A 25,649-nucleotide genomic window follows, 5' to 3' on the forward strand; every position below is an offset into this window, starting at 1 on the left:
CGCTCTCTCTCGCTCTCTCTCTCTCTCTCTCGCTCTCTCTCGCTCTCTCTCGCTCTCTCTCGCTCGGCAAGCCTGTAATAGGCAATGGAGCACAAGATGATCTCCTGCCACTTAGATTGTGGGGGCCTCTCCCCTCACCTACAAGTTCATAGACTTCTCTTCTCCCTCAAGTTGTGTCACCTGATTATTTCTAGCCTCTGCTGACTCAGAAAATCTATTTCCTTACCTATCTTCATACTACAGTCATTGATATATCGGATCACATCCAACACCGATCAACCGTCCTGAGCAAGCAAGGTGAAAATATTTGTTTCCTGGACTGTTCTGGCTCATGAAGTATTTCAAAGGAGGTGGGAGGGAAGTCTTTTTTGGGAGGTTCCTGTGGGGGGCAGCAGCAGAAAGAAAGAAAGTGTGGAGAGAATCTCAAGCCTAGCATGAACTTTGGTCTGAAACATGCCATGTTAAACACACAAATAAAGGGAAATGCATTAGCCAAAATACAAAGCAGCCTGGGCCTCGTTAGAAAAGTGTGATTTTACATTTTTCAGATATACCAACTGTACATGATTCTTACAGGCAGAAGTCAGTACAGTTTCCAGGAACTTAATACTGAGACGTCATGTTTACAAGTATTGATACATGTTTAACAAGTCTTCTGCTGGAACACTGGGCTAGGTAAATTAGCATCCTATCTCATATCCTGGCATTTGGAAAATTGTCATTAACAAACATGCATCCCAAAATCAAGAAAAGTAGTACTATTTTTTAAAGCACCCACAGTACCAATCCAATAATTCTTTGTGCTAGTATCTGCTGACAGTCTGATCTATAAAACTGTTCTTTACAGACAGCAGATATTTTTAATGTAGTTCTGCTGTATAAGTCACATACCAAGTGGCAACTCATGAACAACAAACCAAACTAGCTTTTGTAGAAGCGGAGGCCAAAATTACTGGCCTGTACTGAAGATAGATGCAAACTTCAGTAACATATTTACAGACTGAGCCACTTTATAGTACACAAATAAGCCTGAAGACTTATGTTGGATTTAGGCACACTATGGAACACTGGTTTTTGTAATTTTTCACATGACAAAGTTTTAAGAGTTCTCACTTTTTAAAGTCACTGGTTTCACTAAAAATAGACTTGCAAAAGGAAGAACAGTGTTTCTCAGCATTCAATGCTTCCCAATATACAGGATCAGCACTCATTCCCCAAGGATTATGGTAGTTCTCTTGGAACAAGATAGGATTACTGCTGGTGCAAAATGGTGCGTTATAGTTTTCAAAAAGTGTTTAAATGGAACTCCAATAAGGTGCTCTTAAACAGATGGAGGCCAGCTTCCCACTGAAAGATATGTATTTTCAAATTAAAATATTTTTCTGGCAATTTGCCCTAACATACTGACTAGATCTTGCCAGTGACTTTACTCACTAATGCTAGATGCAATATGGCACTAAATATTTAATAAAATACATTGCACAATAAAACTCTTGATTAAAAGTCTCAATTACGCTAAAAACAAAAGTAATAAGATTATACCCTAGTACACAGGCTGCTGAGAGTAGTGAAGGGCAGTTAGTCCTTTATTGTAGTCATGCATATGTGGGCAGTAAACGTTATAAAACAGCTGAATCTGCAGGTCCATTTTACTTCAGCATAGGAGAGGCAAAGAAGTATCCCTGGCGTCCAAGGTTGGTTGCAGACTTGCTTTTGCTCCCAAATCTAATTAAACAAAGATAAGGATCTGTTGTAAAGCAATAATTCCTAGCCCTGCCATTAGAGCACCTCCTTGTGATGGACTGGTGAATTAGCACCTCTACATGTACAGTGCCATTATCTTTATTCACCATCCTGTGCTTTTTTAAACACTCCTTTTTAATTTTGATTTGTTTGTGGTTCCCCCTCCCTGCTCACGATGGACTGCCTTTTGTTGGTTCCTAGGAGTCTGAAGTACAGGCATTCTGTTTAACTGAGTGCCATGGAAGCTAGGGAGAGAAGCTTGGACTTGTACACAAGCTGCCCCTCTAGGCAGCTACATTAAGAGCCATAAAGGAGCAGGGATGAAAGGCAGGTGGCTTTCAGTGGAGCCCCCTACTGTTATGAAATTTGCACTGAGGAAGGGCAGATCCAAGGCCCTGCAACTTTCTCAACCCCTTAGTTCTCCACCATATATATATATTCCACCCCTCTCATGGAGTAGTGCCCCTCTCCAGCCCAGTAAGCAGTTGATTAGTCTCTTATAAAAAAAACTGCATAAACACCAAGCACTGTGCAATACTCAATGAATGCTCCGTAACCATGAGATAGGTATTATCCCCCAAAGGCCAAAGTTTCTTGCTTCCCAAACTCATACTGTCCACAAAACCCTATTGCAACCTTTAGTTTATTGGGATATATAAACAGTCAAATATAGTGCATGATATTATTTGGACTGAGACAGTAGCTCAGATTAAGGCCATGTCTACACTACCACTTTTGCTGGTATAACTTATGTCACTCAGGGATGTGAAAAAAAGCACCTCTCTGAACAACATATGTTACACCGACAGATGCTCTGGTGTGAACAGCTTCTCCTGCCAACATAGCTACCACCGCTTCAGGAGGTGGTTTTATTATGCTAACAGGAGAGCTCCCTCTCATCGGCATAGAGCGGCTACACAATCGATCTTACAGCAGCACTGCTGCATCGATATAGCTGTGCGGCTGTAAGTTCTCTAGTGTAGACATGGCCTTAGCATTTGATTTTACTATCCCAAAGTATGCAGTGCCACTTACTTCGGGGTAGTCTTGCTGAGCGTAGATCGGACCTTCTGGGACAGGGAGCTAGATGAAGGAGTCTTTGTCAGTTGCTGTTCTGGAGTAGTGAGAGGACCCAGCATGCTCACTTCCGACAGAGGAAGCAAGAGTCATATTAGAACAGGCACATAACTGACATACGTTTCTTCTTAAACTAAGGTAATGGGATTATATTTTGCCTCTTTGCCATATAGTAAATCAGGGCAACTTTGCTGAAGTCAGTGGTGGGACTCCAGATTTACACAAGTGAAAACAGCAGAAAAACTGGCCTGATATGTTCTATAAAAATAGAGGCACAACAGCAAAGCTAAGTGAAGCAGGAGTCACTGCTTAGCACACTTTGTATGTAAAAATGTGTTAGTATTCCACAAGGTTTGCTGAAGTTTGAGAGAAGCTTGTCTTTCCTGTCATAAGCTACTTCCCTCCCCATTCCCCCCAAAATGCCCTTGTAATATTGCACCAATTGATGATGCCGCAGCTAGATATTTAACTCTTTAAAAGCTTCTTCGTAACTTGACGTTCAGACTTACAGCACTAAAGGCAGCAGGTGTTACAGATGCTTGGTTATCAAGGTGAATGGTAACAGTTAGGCTTAGGCTGGGGACTAAGACCAAAATGTTGTCCTCAGTTTGAAAAAGCAATACTCTTCCTGAGGCTGGGAGGTGGGTAAAACAGATGAAAGAATGCCTGTTTTGAAATGCCATTAGAGAGACAAGATGGGTGAGCGTGTCTTTTGTCGGACCAACTTCTGTTAGTGAAAGAGACAAGCTTTCAAGCTACACTGCGTAGTTCGAAAGCTCGTCTCTTTCAGCAGTTGGTCCAACACAAGATATTACCTTATCCCACTTGTTTTTCTATTATCCTGGAACCAACTTGGCTACAGCACTTGAAATGCCATATCAGAGATAAAGAACCATGACCATCAGCGTCAAAGGCGGTATGGTAACTGGAGGGTGGAAGAGGAGGAGTTACACAGTTTGGCAAGCCTGTTCCAACACAGTCTAACAAAAGGCTTTGATCTGAGGTCATTGTTTTAAAGGGGATGTTTGGCCATAGTTGAAGATCTGATAGAGCAACATTCCAGGGCTACCTTTAACATCTGGTGTTCGGGGAGTGGAATAGGCATTGGAGTTTTCAATTATATGCACTGGGTCAATGTTTTCTTGCTCCACCATCATGAACTGGCTCCAGTATTCCACTGGCAGTGACAGCAGCCGCTCTACCACCTACAGAAACACATTTTAGCACACAATTCCCCACCGTATCAGAAACTTACAACTCATTCAGCCTAAAAGTGGTATCAGATGAGCCAGAGGACAACAGCCCCAGGTGCCAGTATAATCTGATTTTTTAACAGGACACTTCATGTGTCTCACATCAACATTCTACCAGGTGTCATTACTAATCACCTACCTTGGGTTGTCGTTTAGTGTCCTGCAAGAGTGTCATGGGGTCAGGATCTGGCACAGCATGGGCAACTATTGTGGGTCCAAAGACTTTGGAAAGGTTGGTGATGTCCATTTTAGTGTCTGGGCTCTGAGCCACCCTAGACAAGAAAGAAAAAGGACATTGAGTAAATTTTGTTCACAGATAGAAAAGCCTGATAATGTGAGCTGATGTCAATTATATCTGAATTTGCAAATAGTCCCAGGTAAAAGACTCCCCTGTCACTCAACCACCAGTGTGAGCCTATAGAAACAGAACTACAGCATCATCTCTTTTTCCCCCATTTCCAGAACTCCTAACCTAGCTGAACCCACCTCTGAAGGTGAATCATGAGGAAAGCGAGTGTATCTCTGTTAGCCTGAGGGAGTTCACCAACAGCCTGGTACATGGCAGCCACACTGTTGTCTTCATCCAAAATTTCTTTAAATAAAAAAAAGAAAGTGATTAGAGGCCTGTGGGATCATTTTCCTCAGACAGCAGTATGTTCCATCACAGTGCTGGAGAGTGTTAAGATTCTGGGTCCCATGCTCCTGAGTTCTAATTCTAACACTGATACTATCTAACCTTGGGCAAGGTTATTTAAACACCCGTGCTCTGGTTTCCTCATCTAAAATGGGGCTAATACCAGTGTCTGAGAGGTTTTGTGTTATGAGGCTTAATGTGGGTAAAATGCTTTGAAATCTTCTGGTGAACAGCACTGTAAGTATTGTTAGCTCTCTGTTGGACACTGATTTCAAAGATTTTCTGTAAAAATGTTCGAATAGCTTCAAGACTGCACTAAACTTGTGCATTATTCCTGAACAGGATACTGACTACCGGGACTATTGATTAATTCAAAAAAAATCAAAAACTGGGATTATTTAAGGATTAATCTAAAAATATGGGATCTAGAGAGTGAGTATCCTCCTAATGTTAGCAGCCTACATGATAATATCCACAGAATGAGACAGCTGCAGCTGGAAGGCAGATTACTTATCAGAGAAAGTTCTTCAAAGACCTGGATGAGATACTTCACTATAACAAAGCTAACACCAGGCAGTGTTGTAGAGGCAGATCTATGGTAGGAAGGAAGATCTCTCTACAGTATACCCAGTACTGCCAATACATTCACACCCAAGAAGGATTGCCAATTCAGATGGATCTGTCTGAGAATGGACCCTCAGGCATTACAGCTGCCAATGGCATTTGGCTCGCCTCACCTGCTGCCTCCATAAAAGTCTTGTTTAGCCGGAATGTGAGAATGGGTTCCTTTAGGCTGCGCAGGAAGTCTTTAAGAAGGCCACAGATGGCATGGATATCATCCACTTTGCTGAGCAGGGGCACAGTCTTCCCTCGAAGGAACTTCTCCTTCAGCTCTTTTACTGTCCGGTCACAGCCAGAAATTCGGTATAGGCCTGTCTGTTACAGAGCAATGCCGAAAGTCAGGACTTCACCTGCCCAAACATCTTGAGAAGGCAAAGTCTAGATTCTTCAGTAAAAACAGTCTCCTGCCCCCATTGTGAACTGAGATCTCTTGAGTAGGGACTGTAACTTGCTCATCGTGACTCATATGTTAAACAGCTGTGTACATCTACAGCATCATAAACAAGAGATCCTCAGATTAACCAACTGTGGCTCTAATATCACAGCCAAATTTGTTTCACTAGTACCCCCACTGATTTCAGGTAATTCTTACCTCATGTAGCCCTCGTTGCTCAATTTCATTCACACAATGCACTACAATGGATGGAATCATTGGCGGAGTCGTGGGCACAAAGTCCACCAGTGTCCCCTATAAGAAGGAAGAGACTGATTTTGCAACATTGACATTTACAAGTTTCAGGACACTGGAAGTGCTCAGGAGATCCCAACACATCTAGGCTTAGGAGCAGTCACTGGATTCTTATTCCCCAGACCGACAGAGGTAGGTGCCATGGGCACAAAGAGAGGACAAACACTATGTGCTCCTCTAGAGAGCTAAAACAGTATCTATCCAGAAGTCCTTCATACAATAGTCTTACTCTATAGGCAATAGAAAGCCAAGAACTGAGTTTAACTTAAGACGTGTTGCACCTGTGGAGTTATCATACACGAGAGGCTCAGGCAAAAGACTCCTGCTTCACAGGCCAGTGGAAAATGGACCATGCAGCAGATATGAAGGGAAAGGAGGGCAAGTAATATTACCATTTAATAAAGCAGATAACTCTGGCACCTAGATATCAAGATCTTAAGTTCACTAGAAATGTTTAGACAATGGGAACGAGTACTACTTAAGTGGTCAAAAAAAGAGGGATCTAGCCTAAAACAAGCAGGAGACTCCTAAGGACAAGCTTAGCTGTGCCATCATTCACCAACCTAAAAGCATCTTAAGGTTCCAATTTAAGCAAAATAACTTTGCCAATAACTTCAGTTGACAGATGAGGCTGCACTGGAAACAGATACATGCACAGCTAGAAATAGTTTCTGTGACTGCTTGTAAAAATCAGAACAAAATGTCTCCACCACATACTTTTCAGAGTCACCACATACAATTCTCCATCCTCCAAAAAAACCACATTCCTACTATTCTTGGCTTTATTTAACAGTCTCATTTATGTATATCTATTAGATCTGTAATAAAGCAGACAATTCACATAATGCAGCAACAAGTTAACCAGTATATAAGGTTCCTGGAGTTCTTAAGCAAGGTCTAGTTCTCCCAAATAGGCATCAGCCCATTTGTGGTGGCAGCGACAGGATTTAAAGCTCATCTCACATAAAGCCATACCTCTCCAATTCTGACAGGAGTGCCTGTTAATGTTGGGATGCAGGGAAGGGGACAGCGGTCCCGACATTCTGGGTGAGTCACCACACGGCAGTCCCTGCACTTTAGGGACAGTTTCCCAAACTTTATCCGCTTTCCACATGGAACGCATGACTCTGGTTTGATAACCTGGAAATAAAGAGCCTGTGTGTGAGGAAGTGGTAATAATGCAACAAAACAACAGATACAGTTTAGCTGCATGGGTATATTGAATGAGTTTCTTGTTCTATATTGATGGCAAAGCACAGATACCATTGTGACAGAATAATAGGGATGGGAGTTAAATAAGCCCTTGTCAATGGTTGGTGATTCTGCTTCTAGCAAACCCTGATCATTTATTTTATCATCTTAGTACTGGCCATCATGACATCTCTTACAGTCATTGGGATATGCATGGGAAGTCTAAACTCTGGATCTCAAGGGCTGAATTGTCAGCTGTTAAAACTTCAGCATAGCAGTGCAAGATGTTTCACAGCATGAGCTAACAAAGATATATGCCTGCATACAGGGCAGTCCCTAGCGGCGGTGCGGGGCCTGGGAATTAGAAACTTGATGCCTATCTACCAGGGGATGCTTCTCACCCCCACTTGCTCTGCCCAGGCCCCATCCCCACTCCACTCCTTCCCCTAAGGCCTCACCCCCACCCTGCTTCTTTCCACCCCCTCCCCGGGCATGCTGTGCCCTTGCTCCTCCTGTGTCCCTCCCAGCACCTCCTGACACCACTAAACATCTGATCCACGGCAGGCAGTGAGAGGGAGGAGGTGGTGCTGAGGGGAGGGGTCGGTTCTGGTAGGGGGCTCCTCCATGCCCCCCCACCCACCACTCATCTCTCCACCCCGCTTGCCCATCTCTCACCTCACCTCCTCACCCCGATTCACCATACCCATGGGACAGCTCTGCCTGCATGAGGAGTCAGGGTCAGAGTTCAGAGCTGAAACTGCCAACATCAGATTGGATAACTGACACTGTGCACCAGCCTGCACTCAGAGGGATGTACAGCAGTATGTCCAGGTGAATCTCTTTCAGGACTGCCAGTACACATACCGTCTTTGATACAAATTCATGCAGCCTCATCCCCCCATTGCTCTGAGGAGTGTTAGATCCATCAGTTTCAGATCTGGATTCCAGCTGCCTACTGCCCAAGCTTGAGTCACTATTCCAGGGTTGTAAACTGGCTGAAAGAGACAGAGAGAGATCTGTAGAATAATTTTCCAGCCTTCTGTTTTCAGTATAAAGACTATATAATGACTGAGTCAAGTGTCTTGGAACTGGCAGGAAATTATTGTGAATGACTGGGGGATATCCATGGCCTAACAAGTACTGCCAGTTGCACCTAGCATCTGTGTTATGCCAAACGTAGTGCAACCAGCAAAGGCTGTTACAAGATACAACTGGCAATTAATGGTTAATTATACAGTTGTGTTCTTATCTACCTCACAGGCAACCACTCTGCCAGACATGCTTTCCAAAGCCAAGCAAGAAGTATGGTGCATTAGTGTGTTAAAACCGAAAGCAATTAAAATCAGAGAATTAGGGCAACATGCTTCAATTATTATTGCCCAGGAGCAGCACACCTTGGGTTAACTGAGAGAATAAGTGCTACCACATAAGCATTAATACAGGCACATAGTTCTTATATTGGATATACGTTGTGTACTTCTAATCACTCTAGTATACCAAACTCCTTTCAGCAATTACTTTGCTTATGAATATGTAAAAGCAATGCTAGAAGCCCCCCTTTCCCCCCCCCACACACACACTGTTAGATTTCTCAGAATACCTCCATAAAGAAGATTTACAAAAGAGACTTTTTAGCGGTTAGAGTCATTTATTTGGAGATGGCCAGGAAGAGAAGGCTAAAAGCAAGAAGTTTGGCTTTTGTCCTTCATTTTGATTTTCTCTGGGCTAGAAATAACTATGGTCTGTTTCAGAGGGTCTGAAAGGAAAATGCCCCCGTTTAGTTTTTTCTTTTGCCTCGATCCCATTTAAAGATCATTCTGTAATCCAACCTTCAAAGCAAGGTTTATTTTTAAAGAACAAGCTAAATTTAGAGTTTCCCCAAAAGCCAGGATTAGGCTACCTGAGAGAGACGATTATTTGATTACTAGCTTTCAAGATACCTGTTTAATGCTAATTATAAGAGAAATGGGAGGCAGCAGGTGGAGGGAACAAAGATTTTCTTGGAATTTTGTTTCCATCCTCCTCTCCTATATATTAACACTTACTAGCCCAGTTATATTTAACTAAATCAAGAGATGGCAGAGAAAAACTTTGTGTGCCTAGTTTGTTTATTGTGAAGTTGGTCATTGTGAAGTGTGATCCAGCAAACAAGTTCTGGTCTTTGCTGTTAACTTTACTAGTAGCCATTAAGATCCCTCAGACTACCCTTTTTCAATACAACTTTTCAACATAATCACTCCCATTTGTATCAGCATCTACAGACACAGGCAAATAAAGATTCATGAAACTTAGTGACAAGTGACAGCATTGTGCATTAAAACCAGGATAAGGGACAGCCCGCAGACATACATATACCTACCTGTCTTCCTCCGGCTTCTGAGATGATAAGGTATAGTCTGAATAGTGGAGATAGCTTCAATTGGGCCGCCATCATTAGGGACCATAAGTGTCGTTTTTGCAACTATAGACTCATTTCCCTGAAATGAAACAGCTGTATGATTAGTGATGGCAATATGATATGGCAAGGGATATTTAGCTTTTATTGGCCCCAGCAGATCACATATACTGCATTAACGTGTACAACTTACTCAGATGTCCGATTTAATTTTGTGTCAGATACCAGAGGGATAGAAAAGGAAGATGATTTCCAAAATATGTGACTGGCATTAGCTGTGACTCCATGAGTTGCTGTCCTGTGAAACTGTTATATTAGCTCTAGTTTCACAGAGTATCTTACTGCATTTGGGGGCTACACAAATACAGCCACCTCTGACAAGAGATTTTAAGATGCACACAAACTCAGCTGGGTTCACATACCTGGTCCACTGTGGAGCCAATTGATCGGGTTTTTTTTAAAGGACCTGGGGGGCCTTCTATGAACTGTCTGGAAGAACGCTGAAAATAAAAATGTGTGTTAAACAAGATTGGGGGCATGAAGCCTAGAGCATCACACCACATTTCCTGAAGGGTTGGGGTAAATTCCACTGCAGCGTTTGCAAACATTGACGTCCATAATGATTTCTATTTAGCAAGGACATGAAGACTTGTGCAATAAGGCAGCCTAACTGACCAGTAGAAATGGTTCAGCACACGATCTTCCCAAGAAGTTTGGCTGACCAACTGAGTGCTCTACCACCAAGACCTTCAGGAAAAGTAGTTTTCCCTCTTCAACATGAGGAATGGGAGTGCTACTGGAAAACAGGAAGCAAATACCAAAACTTCCCCCAATAAGACAGCTATCTCTTCTGATGGTTTGGTCCCTCTTCCCTGCCCAACCCACATGCTGACTGCAGGGTAATAGGACAAATCCTGAGCCTACTTTTATGATGGGAACACCTATCTTTAATTTCCCCTTATTACTAGTTTCATGTTACTAGAAAGCTACAGCAAGTCCACCAAGAAGCTTCATTCCAAGTAACTTTCTGCTTGTAAGCTGCAGGTGAGCATAGCATGGGATGTGGGAATTCACTTTATCATCTACAGCTGACAAGAGAAAGTTACTTCCAAAGTTTTCATCAGAATCCACACAACGGTGCTGAATTTTTGGATGCAAAAAATTAAGGATTTATTCATCTAGGTAGTCCAGTTCTATAAACTAAGTTAGAAGACGCCTTCCATCTCTTGCCCATGGTGCAGGTTAGAGTGCATTTCTGGGTGGTCTGATATGACTGAGCTTGGACAGTGACCACCAGATCAAAGAGTCTATTATAATAGCTGAACTACCACATGTAGCCACAGTGCTACCTATTGTTACTCCTGACTGCTCCAACCACTTAATGGAAAAGAATGTAACATACCCGTTTCTCTCTTTTCTTCAGTCTGACAGCCTTCACCAAAGAGGAATCCCAATCCTATAGGAAGGACAAAGTATTGTGTTAGCCTACTGCAGATACTTTCCAGACTCTAGCCATGTCTTTCATTAAATCCATTTTAAACAACGATGGACCTGCAAGCTTAGGACAAATATAATACATGTTGATCTTAACATCATCCAGTTATGAATCTAGTGTTTCCTCTGGCTCCATTCGTGATTTCTGGAGGGTTATAACAAAGGAAGTCAGCTTCCCTGCAGTTCCCTCACCTCTGTGCTCATTAAGATTTTGATAGCAGGGATAAAAACAGAGGTTCAGAATTCTCACTGGCCTCTACCACCACCTCCACCCCTCATTAGTCATTTCTTACACTCACTACTCCCTTTAAATTTCATGCTGAACTACTAAGACTCTGACTCATAGATTAAGGTCAGAAGGGACCATCATGATCATCTAGTCTGATCTCCTGCATATTGCAGGCCACTGAACCTCACCCACCCATTCCTGTAATAGACCCCTAACCTCAGGCTGAGTTATTGAAGTCCCCAAATCATGTTTTAAAGCCTTCAAGTTACAAGTATCAGAGGGGTAGCCGTGTTAGTCTGGATCTGTAAAACACAGCAGAGAGTCCTGTGGCACCTTATAGACTAACAGATGTATTGGAGTATTAGCTTTCGTGGGTATCCGACAAAGTGGGTATTCACCCACAAAAGCTCATGCTCCAATACGTCTGCTAGTCTATAAGGTGCCACAGGACTCTTTGCTGCTTCAAGTTACAGAGAATCCACCATTTACGCTAGTTTAAACCTGCAAGTGATCAGTGCCCCATGCTAGAGGAAGGCGTAAAACCTCCAGGGCCTCTGCCAATCTTCCCTGGAGGAAAATTCCTTCCCAACGCCAAATATGGCGATCAGTTAGACCAGGGGTCTCTAAACTACGTCTGCAGGCCAGATCTGGCCCAGGGCTTCCATTTGTCCAGCCCTCCAACCAACAGGGGAGAAGCCAACAGGCATGCAGAGCAGGCAGGGGAAGGGGTTGCCGGCAGCAGCTCACACAAGGCGGCAGCACAGCTGAGCTGTGTAGAGGGGTGAGTGCCCCCGGGAGCCTGTGTCCCCCCCAAAAGGGGAGCCTGCTGAGGGGAGAATCGTTGCTGCAGCCGAATAGGTACAGGGAGAAGCAAATAGGCAGGCTGCAGCTGAGTAGGCACACCTAGCAGGCAGGGGGAGGGGCTGCCGGCAGCAGTTTGCGTGCAGGGGGGGTAGAGGGCATGTAGCTCAGCTGAGCTATGCAGAGGGGTGAGAGTCCCCAGGAGCCAGTGTACCTCCAAAAGGGGAGCCAACTTAGGAGAGAGTTGCTGCTGCAGCCGAGCTGGCACAGACCCCTGCCTTAGAGTAAAAACACAAGCCAGATGCTTAATTACATCTCCAATAAATGGAGTAAAGATGGAAATTAACACTTTCATAATAGTTAAATTTTAACTACAGCACTAATAGAACCAAACGGTATTTGTATGATACAAATGTGAGTTTTTAGAAATAAAATTAAAGAAGCGAAATGATTCTTAATGTATTGACAAATATTGTGTGATTTCACAGTACCTGCATCGATTAACTTCTACACCTGATTTAGAATTAATGCAACAGTGACACAGTAGTGCTGTTTTTTTAACCATTTTGCATATTTGCATATATTTAATTTCTTTCACAGTTGCTTCAGCCCACGAAGCCCCTTCAAAAATCTAATATGGCCCTTGTCCGAGTTAGACCCTAATCATGTAGGCAAGACACACCAGCTGGACACCTGGAAAAGAATTCTCTGTAGTAATTCAGAGGCCTCCCTATCTAGTGTCCCATTACCAGCCACTGGAGATATATGCTGCTAGCAACTGCAGATCACTACATACCAGTGCAGGCCATCTCATCATATCATTCCCTCCATAAACTTAACAAGCTCAGTCTTGAAGCCAGTTAGGTTTTTTTGCCTTTCCACACCAGACATGAATCCCTAGTTATAACACCACAGTACTGGGTTCCTGTAGACAGAATGGTAACTAGAGACTACAAAACCAATCTTGTGGTATCATGCACCACCACACTGATGCAAAATTAGAACACTCATATCATAGCTCTGTCAGGAGAATCAACATATAAGGACATATTTAATTTTGCTTAGCAATGCAGTGTTTTTTATGGTTGATTTTGCAAGACACTGCGCTGCTGAAACAGCAATATGGGGAGTGAAAATAGAGAATTCTCAAAGATTGGAGTTACATTACCAATGACTCGTCAGTCTTGTCAAAGCTGATGTCTGATAGAATTGAGCCAGATTCATCTATTGTTGAAAGTCTAAGAAGTAAAGTAAAAAGCCTATTAGTTTGTGGGTTTCATTTCCAGTTGACTTCATGATTCCAGGGCAAGTTTACTGACCAGGCAATAGCTATGCATTCCAGTTTGGGTCAAGGCAAGACCTTGATGCTATGAATGTAGCATTAATGCAGTATAAATAAGAGTGCAGATTCACAAACTGCTGGACTGTCATTTGCGATTTACTAGGGGAAACCAAAATCCATGGAGTAGGAATAACCCAATTTTTAGCATGTCAGTATTTTGTTGTATTCCCAAATCACAAGCCTTCTCTCTTCCTCCTCCCTTCCACATAAAGCTTCTACCTCTTCTGATTGCAAAGCTAAGTTCCTTCATAAATCAATATACAAGTTCTTTTTGACTGCAGCCTGTCAGACAAGCACAGAAGAGTGACTTTCTTCTACTTTCCTACCCCCACGTAATTTGCAGTTTTGTGGTATTAAATTCAAAACCTAGCCAAGACTATTTAACTACCAACACAGTTAAGACGAGAGAGAGTCCAGAAAACAAACAAAAATGATGAAAGGTTTAGAAAACCTGACATATGGGGAAAGATTAAAAGACTGGGTACGTTTACTTTTGGGAGAAGACAACTGAGGGTGGAACCAATAATATCCCTTAACATATTTGAAGACTGTTATAAAGATGATGGTGATCAATTGTTCATGTCCAATGAAGGTCAGACAAGTACTAATGGGCTTAATCTGCAGTAAGGGAGATCTAGGTTAGATATTAGAAGAAACTTTCTAATGATAAAGATAGTTAAGTTCTGGAAGAGGCTTTCAAGGGAGGGTTTTGAATCACCATCATTGGAGGTTTTAAGAACAAGTTAAACAAACAATGGTCAGTGATAATTTAGGTGTGCTTCGTCAAGCCTCAGCATGGGGCCTGGATGAGATGACCTCAAGGTCCTTTCTAGCCCCACATTTCTATGATTGTAAAACAAGAAATTAGGAACAACCGCGTCAGATGAGATCAGTGGTCTGTCTAGTTTAGCATCTACTCCGATGGTGGTTAGTGTCAGCTCATTCAGAGGAAGAAAGAAAGAAACCCTGCAGTGGACAGTTATGGAATATCCTGTCCCAGAAAGGAAGATTCTTCCTAACCCTCATCAGTTCATGATTGGTTTATGTCCTGAAGCATGAAGGTTTACATCTATTCTCAAATACAATATACTACTGTAACTGTGCTTATTCCCTATATAGAGTAATTTTTCTTTGGCCTTGGTGATATCTTGTGGCAATGAATCCCACAGGTTAATTTGTCATGTGTTAAGAAATTTCCCATGGTCGGTTTTAAAACTTGCTTTCAGTTTCATGGAATGCCAATTGCATTGTGAGAAAGGATAAATAGGAATACCCAATTTACATTTTTATAGCATTATTTTGTATCTATCCATCCCTTCTCTAAGTAGTTAGAAGTTTTTGATATCATCTCAAAGAGATGTCTTCCATTACAAAAATCATTTTAGTGCCTCTCTGAACCCCCTTATTTCTGCTACATCTTTGAGACTGAATACAGTAATCCAGATGAGATCATGTCACTGATTTATATAATGGCACTGAAATATTCTGTCTCATTCCTTATATTCCCTAACATTTTGTTTATTTTTGACAACCTCTGTTCAATGTGTATCAGCTTTCATTTAGTTATCCACAACAAATCCCAAGTTCCCTTCTCCCACCATCCCCCAAATCTGTATTCAGCTCACATAATCCTTAGTAAACAAACAATGATAAATACAGTAGCTCTCTGGAGCCAGGTAAGTGGCTGGGAGAAGTATTTTTGAACTGCTGTTTCATCTTAGGTTTATTATTGATGTGCAGGCTTAGTTATTGACAAGTAGTTTAGCACAGCTATATTAAAGGAAAATCCTTCACAAGTAGTGGGATTATAGCTGGAGTGGAAAAAAAACTGAATGGTTTCAACAAACCTGCATTGTACTATGCTTTTATATTCCTCAACCCACACACAAAGTTCTGGTGGCAATAGTAGTCTCCTAGAACAATGGAGCCCCAAGAAAAAGAAAATTTCGGATACCAAATACAAATTTTCTACAGAACCAAAGATTTCATAAAAAAAAAAATCTATTGCCCCCCAAAAATCCAAATGCTATTACCTGCTTTAATTAAATTTAGCAAGAAATATGCAATTCTTATAGCTTTCAATAAGAATGGTTAAAGTTTCAAATTTTTCAAACTAAAATAATGTATGTTATATACTAGATCGCTTTGCGGAAGAGGTCATGTGAAACACTCTGGAATACAGGATCATAGGAGAAAAAAGCTAGTAGCTTTGGGGTTTTGCAAAGGAAAAGTCAAAAACCTCTACTATAGACCCAGATATCCAAGAGTTTAAGTATTTGTGCTAATCAGTTGTTTCCCTAATGGTCAAGTTGCTACCTTCCCTACCTTCTGTTCCCAGAACCCCCAGTGGAAAGTTGAGGCCTATTAAGGAAGGCCAGGGCAGATTTCTGTTCTTCACTTAGGTGAATACTGCCCGATGCATCACACATCAGCAGCTCTCGAATCAGTTGGATCTGCCGCTCCTGTAAAGTGGAAAACATCAGTAGTAGCTAGGGGAGAAAGCTTCACTTCAGATTTATGGGAGACAGACAGACCATAAGACATTTAATACAGCTAGTGCAGGTAGGCTTTGAGGAAGTTTGCTACTCCAACACCATATTAAAAGCCCACAAAGCAGAACCTGGTGTCCCAGCTTTAAACAGGTAAACTCAATTTAAAGTAACAGCAGTGAGATTCTTCTGAATTAAACCACTATTCAAATGAAGGCTATACTCTCTTGCAACAGAAAATAATTTACTGATGTCTTATTATGTGCCACATTGTCTTCCATAAATTCAAGTAGCTTAGACCTTTTTAGACTGCTGAGAAATGCACAAAAAGATTACATAATGTTGAACAATTCCAGTCTGCTGAGGAAGCCAATATGGAATCTTCCAAACAATACATTAGGATGAATTAAACTCCATACTAGTCTTGCCCATACGCTTCAATTCCTACCTGCATGGTTATAAATGTCTATAGTTACTAAACCCTAAAGAGCTAGAGAGCCACTGCAGCAAAAGGCCTTACAGAAAGTCACAAGATTCCCAACAGAATTCCCTGGAATTTGTTGATGTCTCACAATGCTGCAGTGATGCAAGTAGTCATGGTTTTGTGGCTCTCCGCAAATCCATGTAATATAGTATTTCTCTCCATTCCTGCCTCACACATGCCATTTGTGGTAGGCTGTCTACATCCTCTCTACCTGAGATCAGGAGAGTGAAAAGAGTTCTTATCAGGCTCATTAAACTCCCACAAGAGTTGCACGTAGCTTTGAATGGACTCTATGACTGCTTGGGTGAACTCAAGCAGTCATAGAACCACACTGAACATTCCTAATATTATAATCAGATGAAGGTGCCCCATGTGCCATTTCCTATTGCCCAGTGTCATTAAAATCAGTGGAGTCTTCCATTTTGTTATATTTGAGAGTAATGGTACTGTGGGAGACATGTATAGCTATTAAATATACTACAGCAATTAATATTTTTGTGCCAACACATTTACACAGCGGTCTCTTTTGTAAATTTCCAGATACTTATCTGAGTGGACTTATCTATAGCACAGAAACACTCATTTAGATGAATCTCTATGGAATTGAGGCAAAGCCTGTTCCATACACGAGTCACATCACAGGTAACATGATACCCACCAGCTTCTCACAGTCTGCTTCAGCTCGCTGTCTTCGCTTGATCTCCACATCTACCTGATTGCGAGCATGTTTCAGCTTCACATCTAGTGCACTACGCTCAGTTTCTGTTTTCATCAGAAGATCCTTGTACCTGGCCAGCTCATGATCTGCCTTCTGCCACTTCTTTCGGAACTCTTCAAAGTTCTTTGCCAACTGGATAAACTCTGGGAAGAGGATGCTTAGTCTTAACAGTGAAGAATGGAAGCAGAAGAAATACAGCATCTGTCCTTTTATGCAGGAAGAAACCTTCTGTTAATGATTGCCTTCAAGTAAAAACAACAGATCAGCTGATCTGTTGGCAAATCAGCTGAAGAGAAAAAGTCTGCAGAAGAGCCTAGAGGCTAGCTCAGTGGTCTCCAAACTTTTTACATGCAGGATCACTTTCTGAATCTAAGGGTAACCCAGGATCTACCCTGCCCCTTCCCTGAGGCCCCGCCCTGCTCACTCCCCCACCCCTCCTCGCTCACTTTCACCAGGCTGGGGCAGGGCATTGGGGTTCTGGGCTGAGCCTGGGGCAGGGGGTTGGGGTGCAGGAGGGGGTGAAGGGTGCAAGCTCTAGAAGGGGGCTCTGGACTGGGGCAGAGTGTTGGGATGCAGGAGGGGGTATGGGATGCAGAAGGGGGCATGGGGTGCTGGTTCTGGAAGACAGCTCAGGGTAGGGGATTTGGGTGCGGGAGGGAGTTCAGGGATGGGGGTTGAGGTGCAGCCTCCCACCAGGCAGCACTTACCTCCGGGGAATCCCGGTCAGCGGCGGCCGCAGCAAGACTAAGGCAGGCTTCCGGCCTACCCCAGCCTCACATTGCTCCCGGAAGGGGCAAATGCACCCTGTGATCCCTGGGGGCGGGGAGGAGGCAGGAAGCATATGGCTCAGCACACTGCCCCTCTCTGCAAGCACCGCCCCCACAGCTCCCCCAGACAATGGGAGCTGCAGGGGTGGTGCTTGCAGGCAGGAGCAGCGTACGGAGGGAGACCTCCCTGCCCCTGGGGCCGCATTGCCCGCTTCCAGGAGCGGTGTGGGGCCAGGGTAAGCAGGGAGTCTGCCTTAGCCGCAGCCACACTGCGCTGCCACTGGAGATCATGATTAACTGGGAGATCCTTTAGGATCAAGCAGTCCATCACAATTGACCAGCTGGTGACCACTGGTCTAGTTGATCTCCCCAGCAGTTACATCAGTCCCCAATACCAGAATCACGGATTCATGTTTTACTGGCCACTCGGTCCCTAGTATGTAAAGGAGATTCAATAAAAGATAGTCACTCCCCAGGTTTCATATGTTATTCTAAATCAGCTGAAAGAAAAAGATGACCTTCCTGGCAAGTTGTCACACATCAGGCCAAAACTACTGCTATTAAAATAACATGAAGACAGACTGTGTTATGGTCACAGCTTAGTACACAAGACAGACAATTGCATCTGCTACTGAAAGTATCTGCTGTAATATGCTCCAGTAGATGTAGATTAGTATTATAAATGTCTGGAGCTGCAACTCCATTCAGCTAGATAATTTCACTTTCAAAACCAGCATTTGTATAAAGCCAATTTCCTTTAGCTGTATAATACTGCCTTAAGGGGAATATAATTTTCCACCCTGCAAAGTTACAGCAAAAAGAGACTTCACAACTTTGCCTTCAGTGTTTTTCCCCTGGCTATTTATGTAAGCGGTTTGTCCCAGATCGTATGGACTCTCCTTGGGCCCATGTCGAAGAAAGTTAACTGTTGGACCCCTCTAAGGTTTTCACCCCCTCCTTTGGTACTAATTAGCTTCACACACACACACACACACACACACACACACACCCTTACACCTTACAAACTCCAAATTTGAAATTCCATGTGCAAGAAAATCAGGATGCTACAAGCATGATGCATTCATCCCAGAAGTTCAGCCGGTCACTTCAAGAGTCCAGTCAGAGCAAATAAACCAAGTTTGCTCCCAAATCTTTGTCCCTGGAAAAGCATCATTACCTACAAAGCCATCAGTGGTCTCTTTAGTACACAGGGCTGAAGTCAAAATGAGCTAGCAGTTGTTAATTCCTACACTGAACCACATCCATGAGTTAACTGCGACATGACTTACGGTATTCATTTCCTTCATTTAGAAATTCTGACTGGCGCATGAGTTGGTCAAACAGATTCCGTAAGTTCAGCATTGCAGTCTCCATCTTCCTGCCAAGAAATCAAGAGAGTTAAAGTGATCTATCCAGGTTTTGCTACTCCTCCAGACACGGAAGTCATTGCCAGCCTAAGACAAACTTGTGCTCAAAAGTCTCTGACTTAACATTTGCAGCCAAAACACAAAAGTTTCTCAAGAATTCAGTTTCATAGAGCTGTACGTTTCTCATCTTATTCTTGGAAGAAAAGGTGTCCCCATGAACTGAAGATGGTCAAGACAGCTTTGTACAGAAGCACTACATTTTCCACCCACAGAAACACTCCAATGCTTCAGTAACTTGCAATATACTGTAGGGTCTCATATCGCAACAAGACAATCAGGGATTTCTTGCCAATTTATTATTTTGAGAGTATACAACATTGTTCCAATTCCAGCCTAGGAGTAATATAACTCTTCACAGGGACACCATTATCCCTACAGTTTCAGAGCTACATACATAAAAAATAAAACAGAAACATTCTTGGGAGATCTTTGGGTAGATTTGGATTTCGCTTAGTTTTTTAAAATTATTATCCTTATTGAAAAGATCTTTTAAAATGCTGGCCATGGCAGTACCAATTACATCACAGCAGTGATTAATACAGAAATTGCTAGTTCAGCAGTGCAGCAATTACTTCTCTAATGCAGGTTTCTGCTGGAATGCTTATGAGAACTCTGGCTAATATGTTAATACCAAATACAGGCAGATGATTACATAGTAGTATGTCCTGGCATCCAAGCTACACAACACCACCTCCATAATTAGAAGGGTAAAAGCAGCTCACATATAAGGCACTGTGAATAGGCATGCTTTAATCCCATTCAGCAAGGAAAATTCAAACTCTTTAGAGATCTGATGCCTCATAGAAGAAAAATTCTACTGCAAGAATGCTATTCCATATTTCTGTTCTTTCACTCTACACTCTTCATTAGTAAGGACATCTAAAAGAAAGGGGGACATCAGTTTTTAAATATTCATATGTGCTCCCACTTAATTCTGTTAGTTTCATCATGACTGATGTCAAACCAGTGGTACAGTGCAGCAAAGCCTTATTAGCAAGTAATATTTAGTTACAGGAGTAAGGCTTTGCGAGGACTGGATCTGAATTACAAGTTCAGATATCAAGCCAGCATCAGAAGCAGATGAATCCTCAGAGACCTAATTTTCATGAAAATGTTCTTAGTAAGGGTAAGGGAAGAGTGTAATACAATAGCAGAATTGTTTCTAAATGCTTTCTAGTGGACTGATTCTCAAAACCATATACCTGGACTTCAGCAAGGCTTTTGGCACAGTCCCACATGACATTCTGATAAGTAAGCTGGAAAAATGCAGGCTCAGTGGAACTACCATTAAGTGGATACAGAACTGGTTAAACAACCGCAAACAAAGAGTAATTATTGATGGAATTGTGTCAGACTGGAGGGAGGTCTCCAGTGAGGTTCCACAGAGATCTGTTCTAGGTCTGGTGTTGTTTAACATCTTTATTAATTATTTGGATATAGGAATACAGAACATACTGATCAAATCTGCAGATGTCACAAAGCTGGAGAGGTTAACAGCATTTTGGAGGATACAGCTAAAATTCAGAGGGATCTTGATAAATTGAAGAACTGGATATAGACAACAAAATGAAATTCAACAAAGATAAATGTAAGATGTTACACTTAGGGAAGAAAAAACAAATGCACAAATAGAGAATGGGGGATAACTGACATGGCAGCAGCACTGCTGAGAAGCATCTGGGAGTTATGGTGGATCACAACCTCAACAGAAGTCAGCAATGTGATGACGTTGCATAATGCAATTTTAGGGGAAGGTATAGCTCAGTGGTTTGAGCAGACCTGCTAAACCCAGCGTTGTGGGTTCAATCCTTGAGAGGGCCATTTAGGGATCTGGGGCAAAATCAGTACTTGGTCCTGCTAGTAAAGGCAGGGGACTGGAGTTGACCTTCAAGGTCCCTTCCAGCGCTATGAGATAGGTATATCTCCACATGTTATTTGTTATTTATTTTTAGGTTGCATTAACAGAGGCATAGCATGCAAGTCACGGAAGGTAATACCACTGTACTCAGCACTGGTTAGGCCTCAGCTTGAGTACTGCGTCCAATTTTGGTCTTTAATGTATAGAAAGGATGTAGACAAACTGGAAAGGATCCAGAGGCGACCCACAAAGATGAACAAAGACAGGATGCAAGCCATATGAGCAAAGGCTGAAGGAACCGAGTATGTTTAGTTTGGAAAAGAGGAGATTGGGAGAGACATGATAGTCTTCAGATACTTGAAAGGCTGCCATAAAAAAAAGATGGAAAAAAGTTCTTTCTTGCCACAAAGGACAGGACAAGATGCAATAGGTTCAACCTACAGCATAGTAAATTTAGATTAAAACTCAGGAAAAGCTTCTTAACCATAAGAACAATGAGGAGTGTGGCACCTTAGAGACTAACAAATTTATTTGGGCATAAGCTTTCGTGGGCTAAAGCCCACTTCATCAGATGCATTGAGTGAAAAATGCAGTAAGCAGTATATATATAAATATAATCACAGCATATGGAAAGATGGGAGTTGCCTTACCAAGTGGGGGGTCAGTGCTAACGAGGCCAATTCAATTAAGGTGGAAGTGGCCAATTTTCAGCAGTTGACAAGAAGGGGTGACTATCAAGAGAGGGAAAATTACTTTTGTAGTGCTAACAAAGCCAGTGCAATCAAGGTGGACGTTGCCCATTTCCAACAGGAGACAAGAAGGTGAGAGTGTGTTTTTGAAGTTTTTTTGTTGAAGAATTGCCACTTAAGTCTGTTATTGAGTGTCCAGGGAGAAGTCACCTACCACAGGACAGACCCAACAAAGAAAGCATCACCTACAGCCGCCAACTAAAATCTCTCCAGCGCATAATCAATGATCTACAACCTATCCTGGAAAACAATCCCTTACTCTCACAGACCTTGGGAGATAGGCTGTCTGTAAGTGAGGACTGGTCTCCCAACCGGAAGCAAATACTCACCAGCAACTACACATCACATAACAAAAACACAAACCCCGTTGCCAACTCTGTCCGCATATCTATTCAAGAGACACCATCATAGGACATAACCACATCAGCCACATATACCAATGTGATACATGCCATCATTTGCCAGCAATGCCCCTCTGCCATGAACATTGGCCAAACCAGACAGTCTCGACGCAAAAAAATAAATGGACACAAATCAGACAGACATCAAGAATTGTAACATTAAAAAACCAATAGGAGAGCCCTTCAATCACCCTTGACACTCAGACTTAAGTGGCAATTCTTCAACAAAAAAACTTCAAAAACAGACTCACACCTTCCTGCATCTGACGAAGTGGGTATTCACCCACAAAAGCTTAAGCTCCAATACTTCTGTTAGTCTATGAGGTGCCACATGACTCTTTGTTGCTTTTCACAGACACAGGAAGCAGTATAACACCACTAGTCATTCCTGTCCATGGCTTTTTCCTCTGCTAAGCCAGGCTGACTATGTTCCTACATACAACATCCTGCCATCTAGCTGGTGGTGGGACTGACCTTGGCTGTGTTTGCTTATTTTCTTTGCCATCCTATCACCTGTTTGTCTTCTACAGGCTCCCCACTTAACAGTGATGCCATTTATATATACCTCACCTGACAGATACGTTGCTAGTCAGCCCTAACAGAACCTCAGAATTCAAGTCCCCATGTTCCAAGGTTTATGTAATAGGATGTAGGTGGCAATGTGTTTACTCACAGAAGTGAGCACTCTTGCAGTCAAAAATCATTATCTCATCACTAGCAAATCAGTGCCAGCTTTACAGAACCATCTGAAGCCTTCTTATTTAGCCAACAATGTCTCAAGCACCTCTTGGAACTTTGCAGTCATCTCATTAGTTGGCAAGCCTACCATTTCTGCAGGTAGAGGACTGTTCTCAGTAGAGAAGAACTAATAAGTCCACCACTGGACAATGACACATTTTAACATTCCTGTTCTCAGCATCAGTGCTTAGTGCTTCACTCTGCAGTTCTCTCACCAGTAACGCTTATGGGATAACATAAAGGTATACTAGTAAGTCCCGCAGTACATCTATGGGAGCTGCATTCTTAAGTGTAAGTAGATACACCCATTCCACCATAAACAGAACCCTAACAGTCTAAATCCTGCTTTCCTTGCTCACAGGAGCAGTCCCACTGAAATCAATGGGCCTACCTCAAACAGCTAATACAACCTTGATTGTACTCTATTCCTATTCATATGTAAGATGAATATGAAAGAAAGTTTGGTAGGCTACAAAGATTGACTACATGGGTAAGTTAACTGTTACAAAATTTAACTGTTCCTCCTCCATACAATTACACCTCTACCCCGATATAACAAGAATTCGGATATAACGTGGTAAAACAGTGCTCCGGGGGGTGGAGTTGCAAGCTCCAGCAGAGTGAAGGAAGTTCGATATAACATGGTTTCACCTATAACGTAGTAAGAGTTTTTGGCTCCCGAGGACAGCGTCATATCGGGGTAGAGGTGTACTAACTTTAAGAGGAACAACAGTGTTCTTCAGCTGGTTAAATACCTTTTACCTCAACACCTAAAAAGCATGTAGGCAGCACACACTAAGTATAGCTGCCTGAGCAGTGCCACTTAAAGTCTACATTCACCAAGTTATTGTATAAAGATATAAAAATCCAGGCTTAGAGAAGAATGAATGAAGAATTTTAATCATTTAAAAATACAATAGACAATATGGGGTGAGAGAAGAACCTAGAGAAGGGAAAATGCAAAACAACATTTTAGACGGGTTGATACGTACAGTGTATTTAAAGCATCAAGCACCCAGGCATCTTCCTAAAATATGGTATTCATAGTGCTTTCATGGATTTTCAGACCTAAACATGAGACAGAAAATGGAAGCCAAGCAGTCCTAACTAAGGAGTCAAAATTAATTTTAGATCTCTCCCAGGCTCATTTCAAGGTAATCCATGTCCTTAAAAACAAACTACCACAGACCATGCTGGGCAACTTTTCTGTTCCACAGTTAAAAGGGAGGTGCCTCTTCCAGATTATAAATCACGCTCTCTTTCCCTACACAAGGTAGAGATCCAAAAGGTCTAATTTAAGCCTTATCATATATTTACAACGTCAATTGCAAAGATGCCTCTAAGTAAGAGGAGTGTATCTAGAAGAGTCATTAGGATCCCACTGAAAGAGCTACAAGTTTATTTAGGATAAATAAGCATCTAACAGAATTTCAATGAGGCCTCTAGAGAAAGCCACCCAAACACTACGATGCTTCTACTCTAGTGCATCCTAAACACCCTGTTGACAGTTACAGGTTGCCTCTGAGACGTCCAAACCTCACCTATCTTCCCCTACCAGCAATACAGCAATGCCCACCCCGCAAAGGGGAGTTCAACAGAAAGGCTCTCCGCAAACAGGACCCCCGCCTGAGGGCAGAGGCGGCTATTGTGGGACTCAGCTACCGGTCATGAGGCTCCCCGAGGTTAATCCATCATTGCCTGATGAGGGGAGGACGGATCAGTACGAAGAAGATTCAGGTTGGGGCATGTTCCAGCTGGGTCGAAGGCACCGCCAACATCCTCCATCGCCGACGCGGCGCCAGGGCTTCCCGTCCCCTCGGGGCCGCGATACCACGGTGACAGGGCCGGGATCAGAGCGCGCGGGGCTGCTTCGGGCCAGCTCGGACCGGCCCCGCCAACGGGCACTAAGTGTGGCGCGGCGCCGCGCAGCGGCCGGAGGGAGGGCCCGTCGCCACGGCACACGGAGAGGACGATGGGGCGATCCCTCCCCACCTGCCTGAGGGTCACTCAGCGCGGGGACTCGCCTCCACCCCCCAGCGAGTGGGGCCCCCCGCTCACCCGGGAGGGCCCCACGCCCGCCCGACAGAGTCACCGCGATACCTCCGCTACTCACCCCGGCCGCCTCACACGCTGGAGGCGACGATCCCCACCCAGCCGGCGGGTGCTAACTGTCTGGTCCACCCGGCTGCGCGCGGCAGCCTAGCCCCCGATTTGAATCCTAGCAGCTGGCCAATCACAGAAAGCTGTCCGGCGCTCTCTGCCACTCATTGGTTCCGTTCTACACGTAGAACTGGCACGCTGAAGCTGACCGAGCACCATCTTTGCCGAGGGCCTGGCCTCCCAGCTCCACCCCCTGGTTTCTTTCTGCTGAGAGCTGCAGGGCGGTGTTTTCATCAGCGAGGGCAAGTGTCGCAGTGGAGACCTCAGCACTTGGGACACGCCTAGAGGCCTTAGTGGGCTCCGGGCTATATGCGGCCATAAGGCACAGTACCCACCCCAAGCATGCTGCGGTCTCGTTCAAGACCTAAGCTAATCTATCAGTTCTACAGC

The 25,649-nt window shown here is 43.3% G+C and overlaps 1 protein-coding gene across 3 annotated transcripts; it reads right to left on the reverse strand.

Moving 5' to 3' along the window:
* Window positions 1–515: 515 nt before the first annotated feature.
* Window positions 516–25,291, reverse strand: RACGAP1 (Rac GTPase activating protein 1). 3 transcript variants are annotated; one of them, XM_032782315.2, is made up of 17 exons: window positions 25,213–25,291; window positions 19,216–19,304; window positions 17,100–17,302; window positions 15,794–15,930; window positions 13,295–13,364; window positions 11,005–11,058; window positions 10,025–10,102; window positions 9,567–9,684; window positions 8,072–8,202; window positions 6,992–7,156; window positions 5,921–6,016; window positions 5,445–5,643; window positions 4,560–4,665; window positions 4,213–4,345; window positions 3,890–4,025; window positions 2,779–2,887; window positions 516–1,725 (listed from the first exon to the last, which is right to left on the reverse strand). In XM_032782315.2, exons 2-17 carry the CDS (start codon window positions 19,298–19,300, stop codon window positions 1,650–1,652), a joined length of 1,896 nt encoding a protein of 631 aa, XP_032638206.1. In that variant the 5' UTR covers window positions 19,301–19,304; window positions 25,213–25,291; the 3' UTR covers window positions 516–1,649. The 3 variants fall into 3 exon arrangements, with proteins under 3 accessions (XP_032638206.1, XP_032638209.1, XP_074917093.1); XM_032782318.2 differs by having other exon boundaries at window positions 1,565–1,725; window positions 19,216–19,300; window positions 25,213–25,262; XM_075060992.1 differs by lacking the exon at window positions 25,213–25,291 and adding an exon at window positions 24,092–24,157 and having other exon boundaries at window positions 1,565–1,725.
* Between the last annotated feature and the right edge of the window lie 358 nt (window positions 25,292–25,649).

The sequence above is a fragment of the Chelonoidis abingdonii genome, chromosome 26 (assembly GCF_003597395.2).
Source record: "Chelonoidis abingdonii isolate Lonesome George chromosome 26, CheloAbing_2.0, whole genome shotgun sequence".
Lineage (NCBI taxonomy): Eukaryota > Metazoa > Chordata > Testudines > Testudinidae > Chelonoidis > Chelonoidis abingdonii.

Bases quoted from the DNA above. Each gene is read 5' to 3' on its own strand.
- RACGAP1 (XM_032782315.2), bottom strand. From the start codon at position 19,300: ATGGAGACTGCAATGCTGAACTTACGGAATCTGTTTGACCAACTCATG. The intron at 7,157-8,071 runs GTATGTGTACTG...CTTTATTTCCAG, and splicing joins ATGAATTTGTATCAAAGACG to GTTATCAAACCAGAGTCATG. The intron at 4,666-5,444 runs GTGAGGCGAGCC...TTTTATTTAAAG, and splicing joins GACTTTTATGGAGGCAGCAG to AAATTTTGGATGAAGACAAC.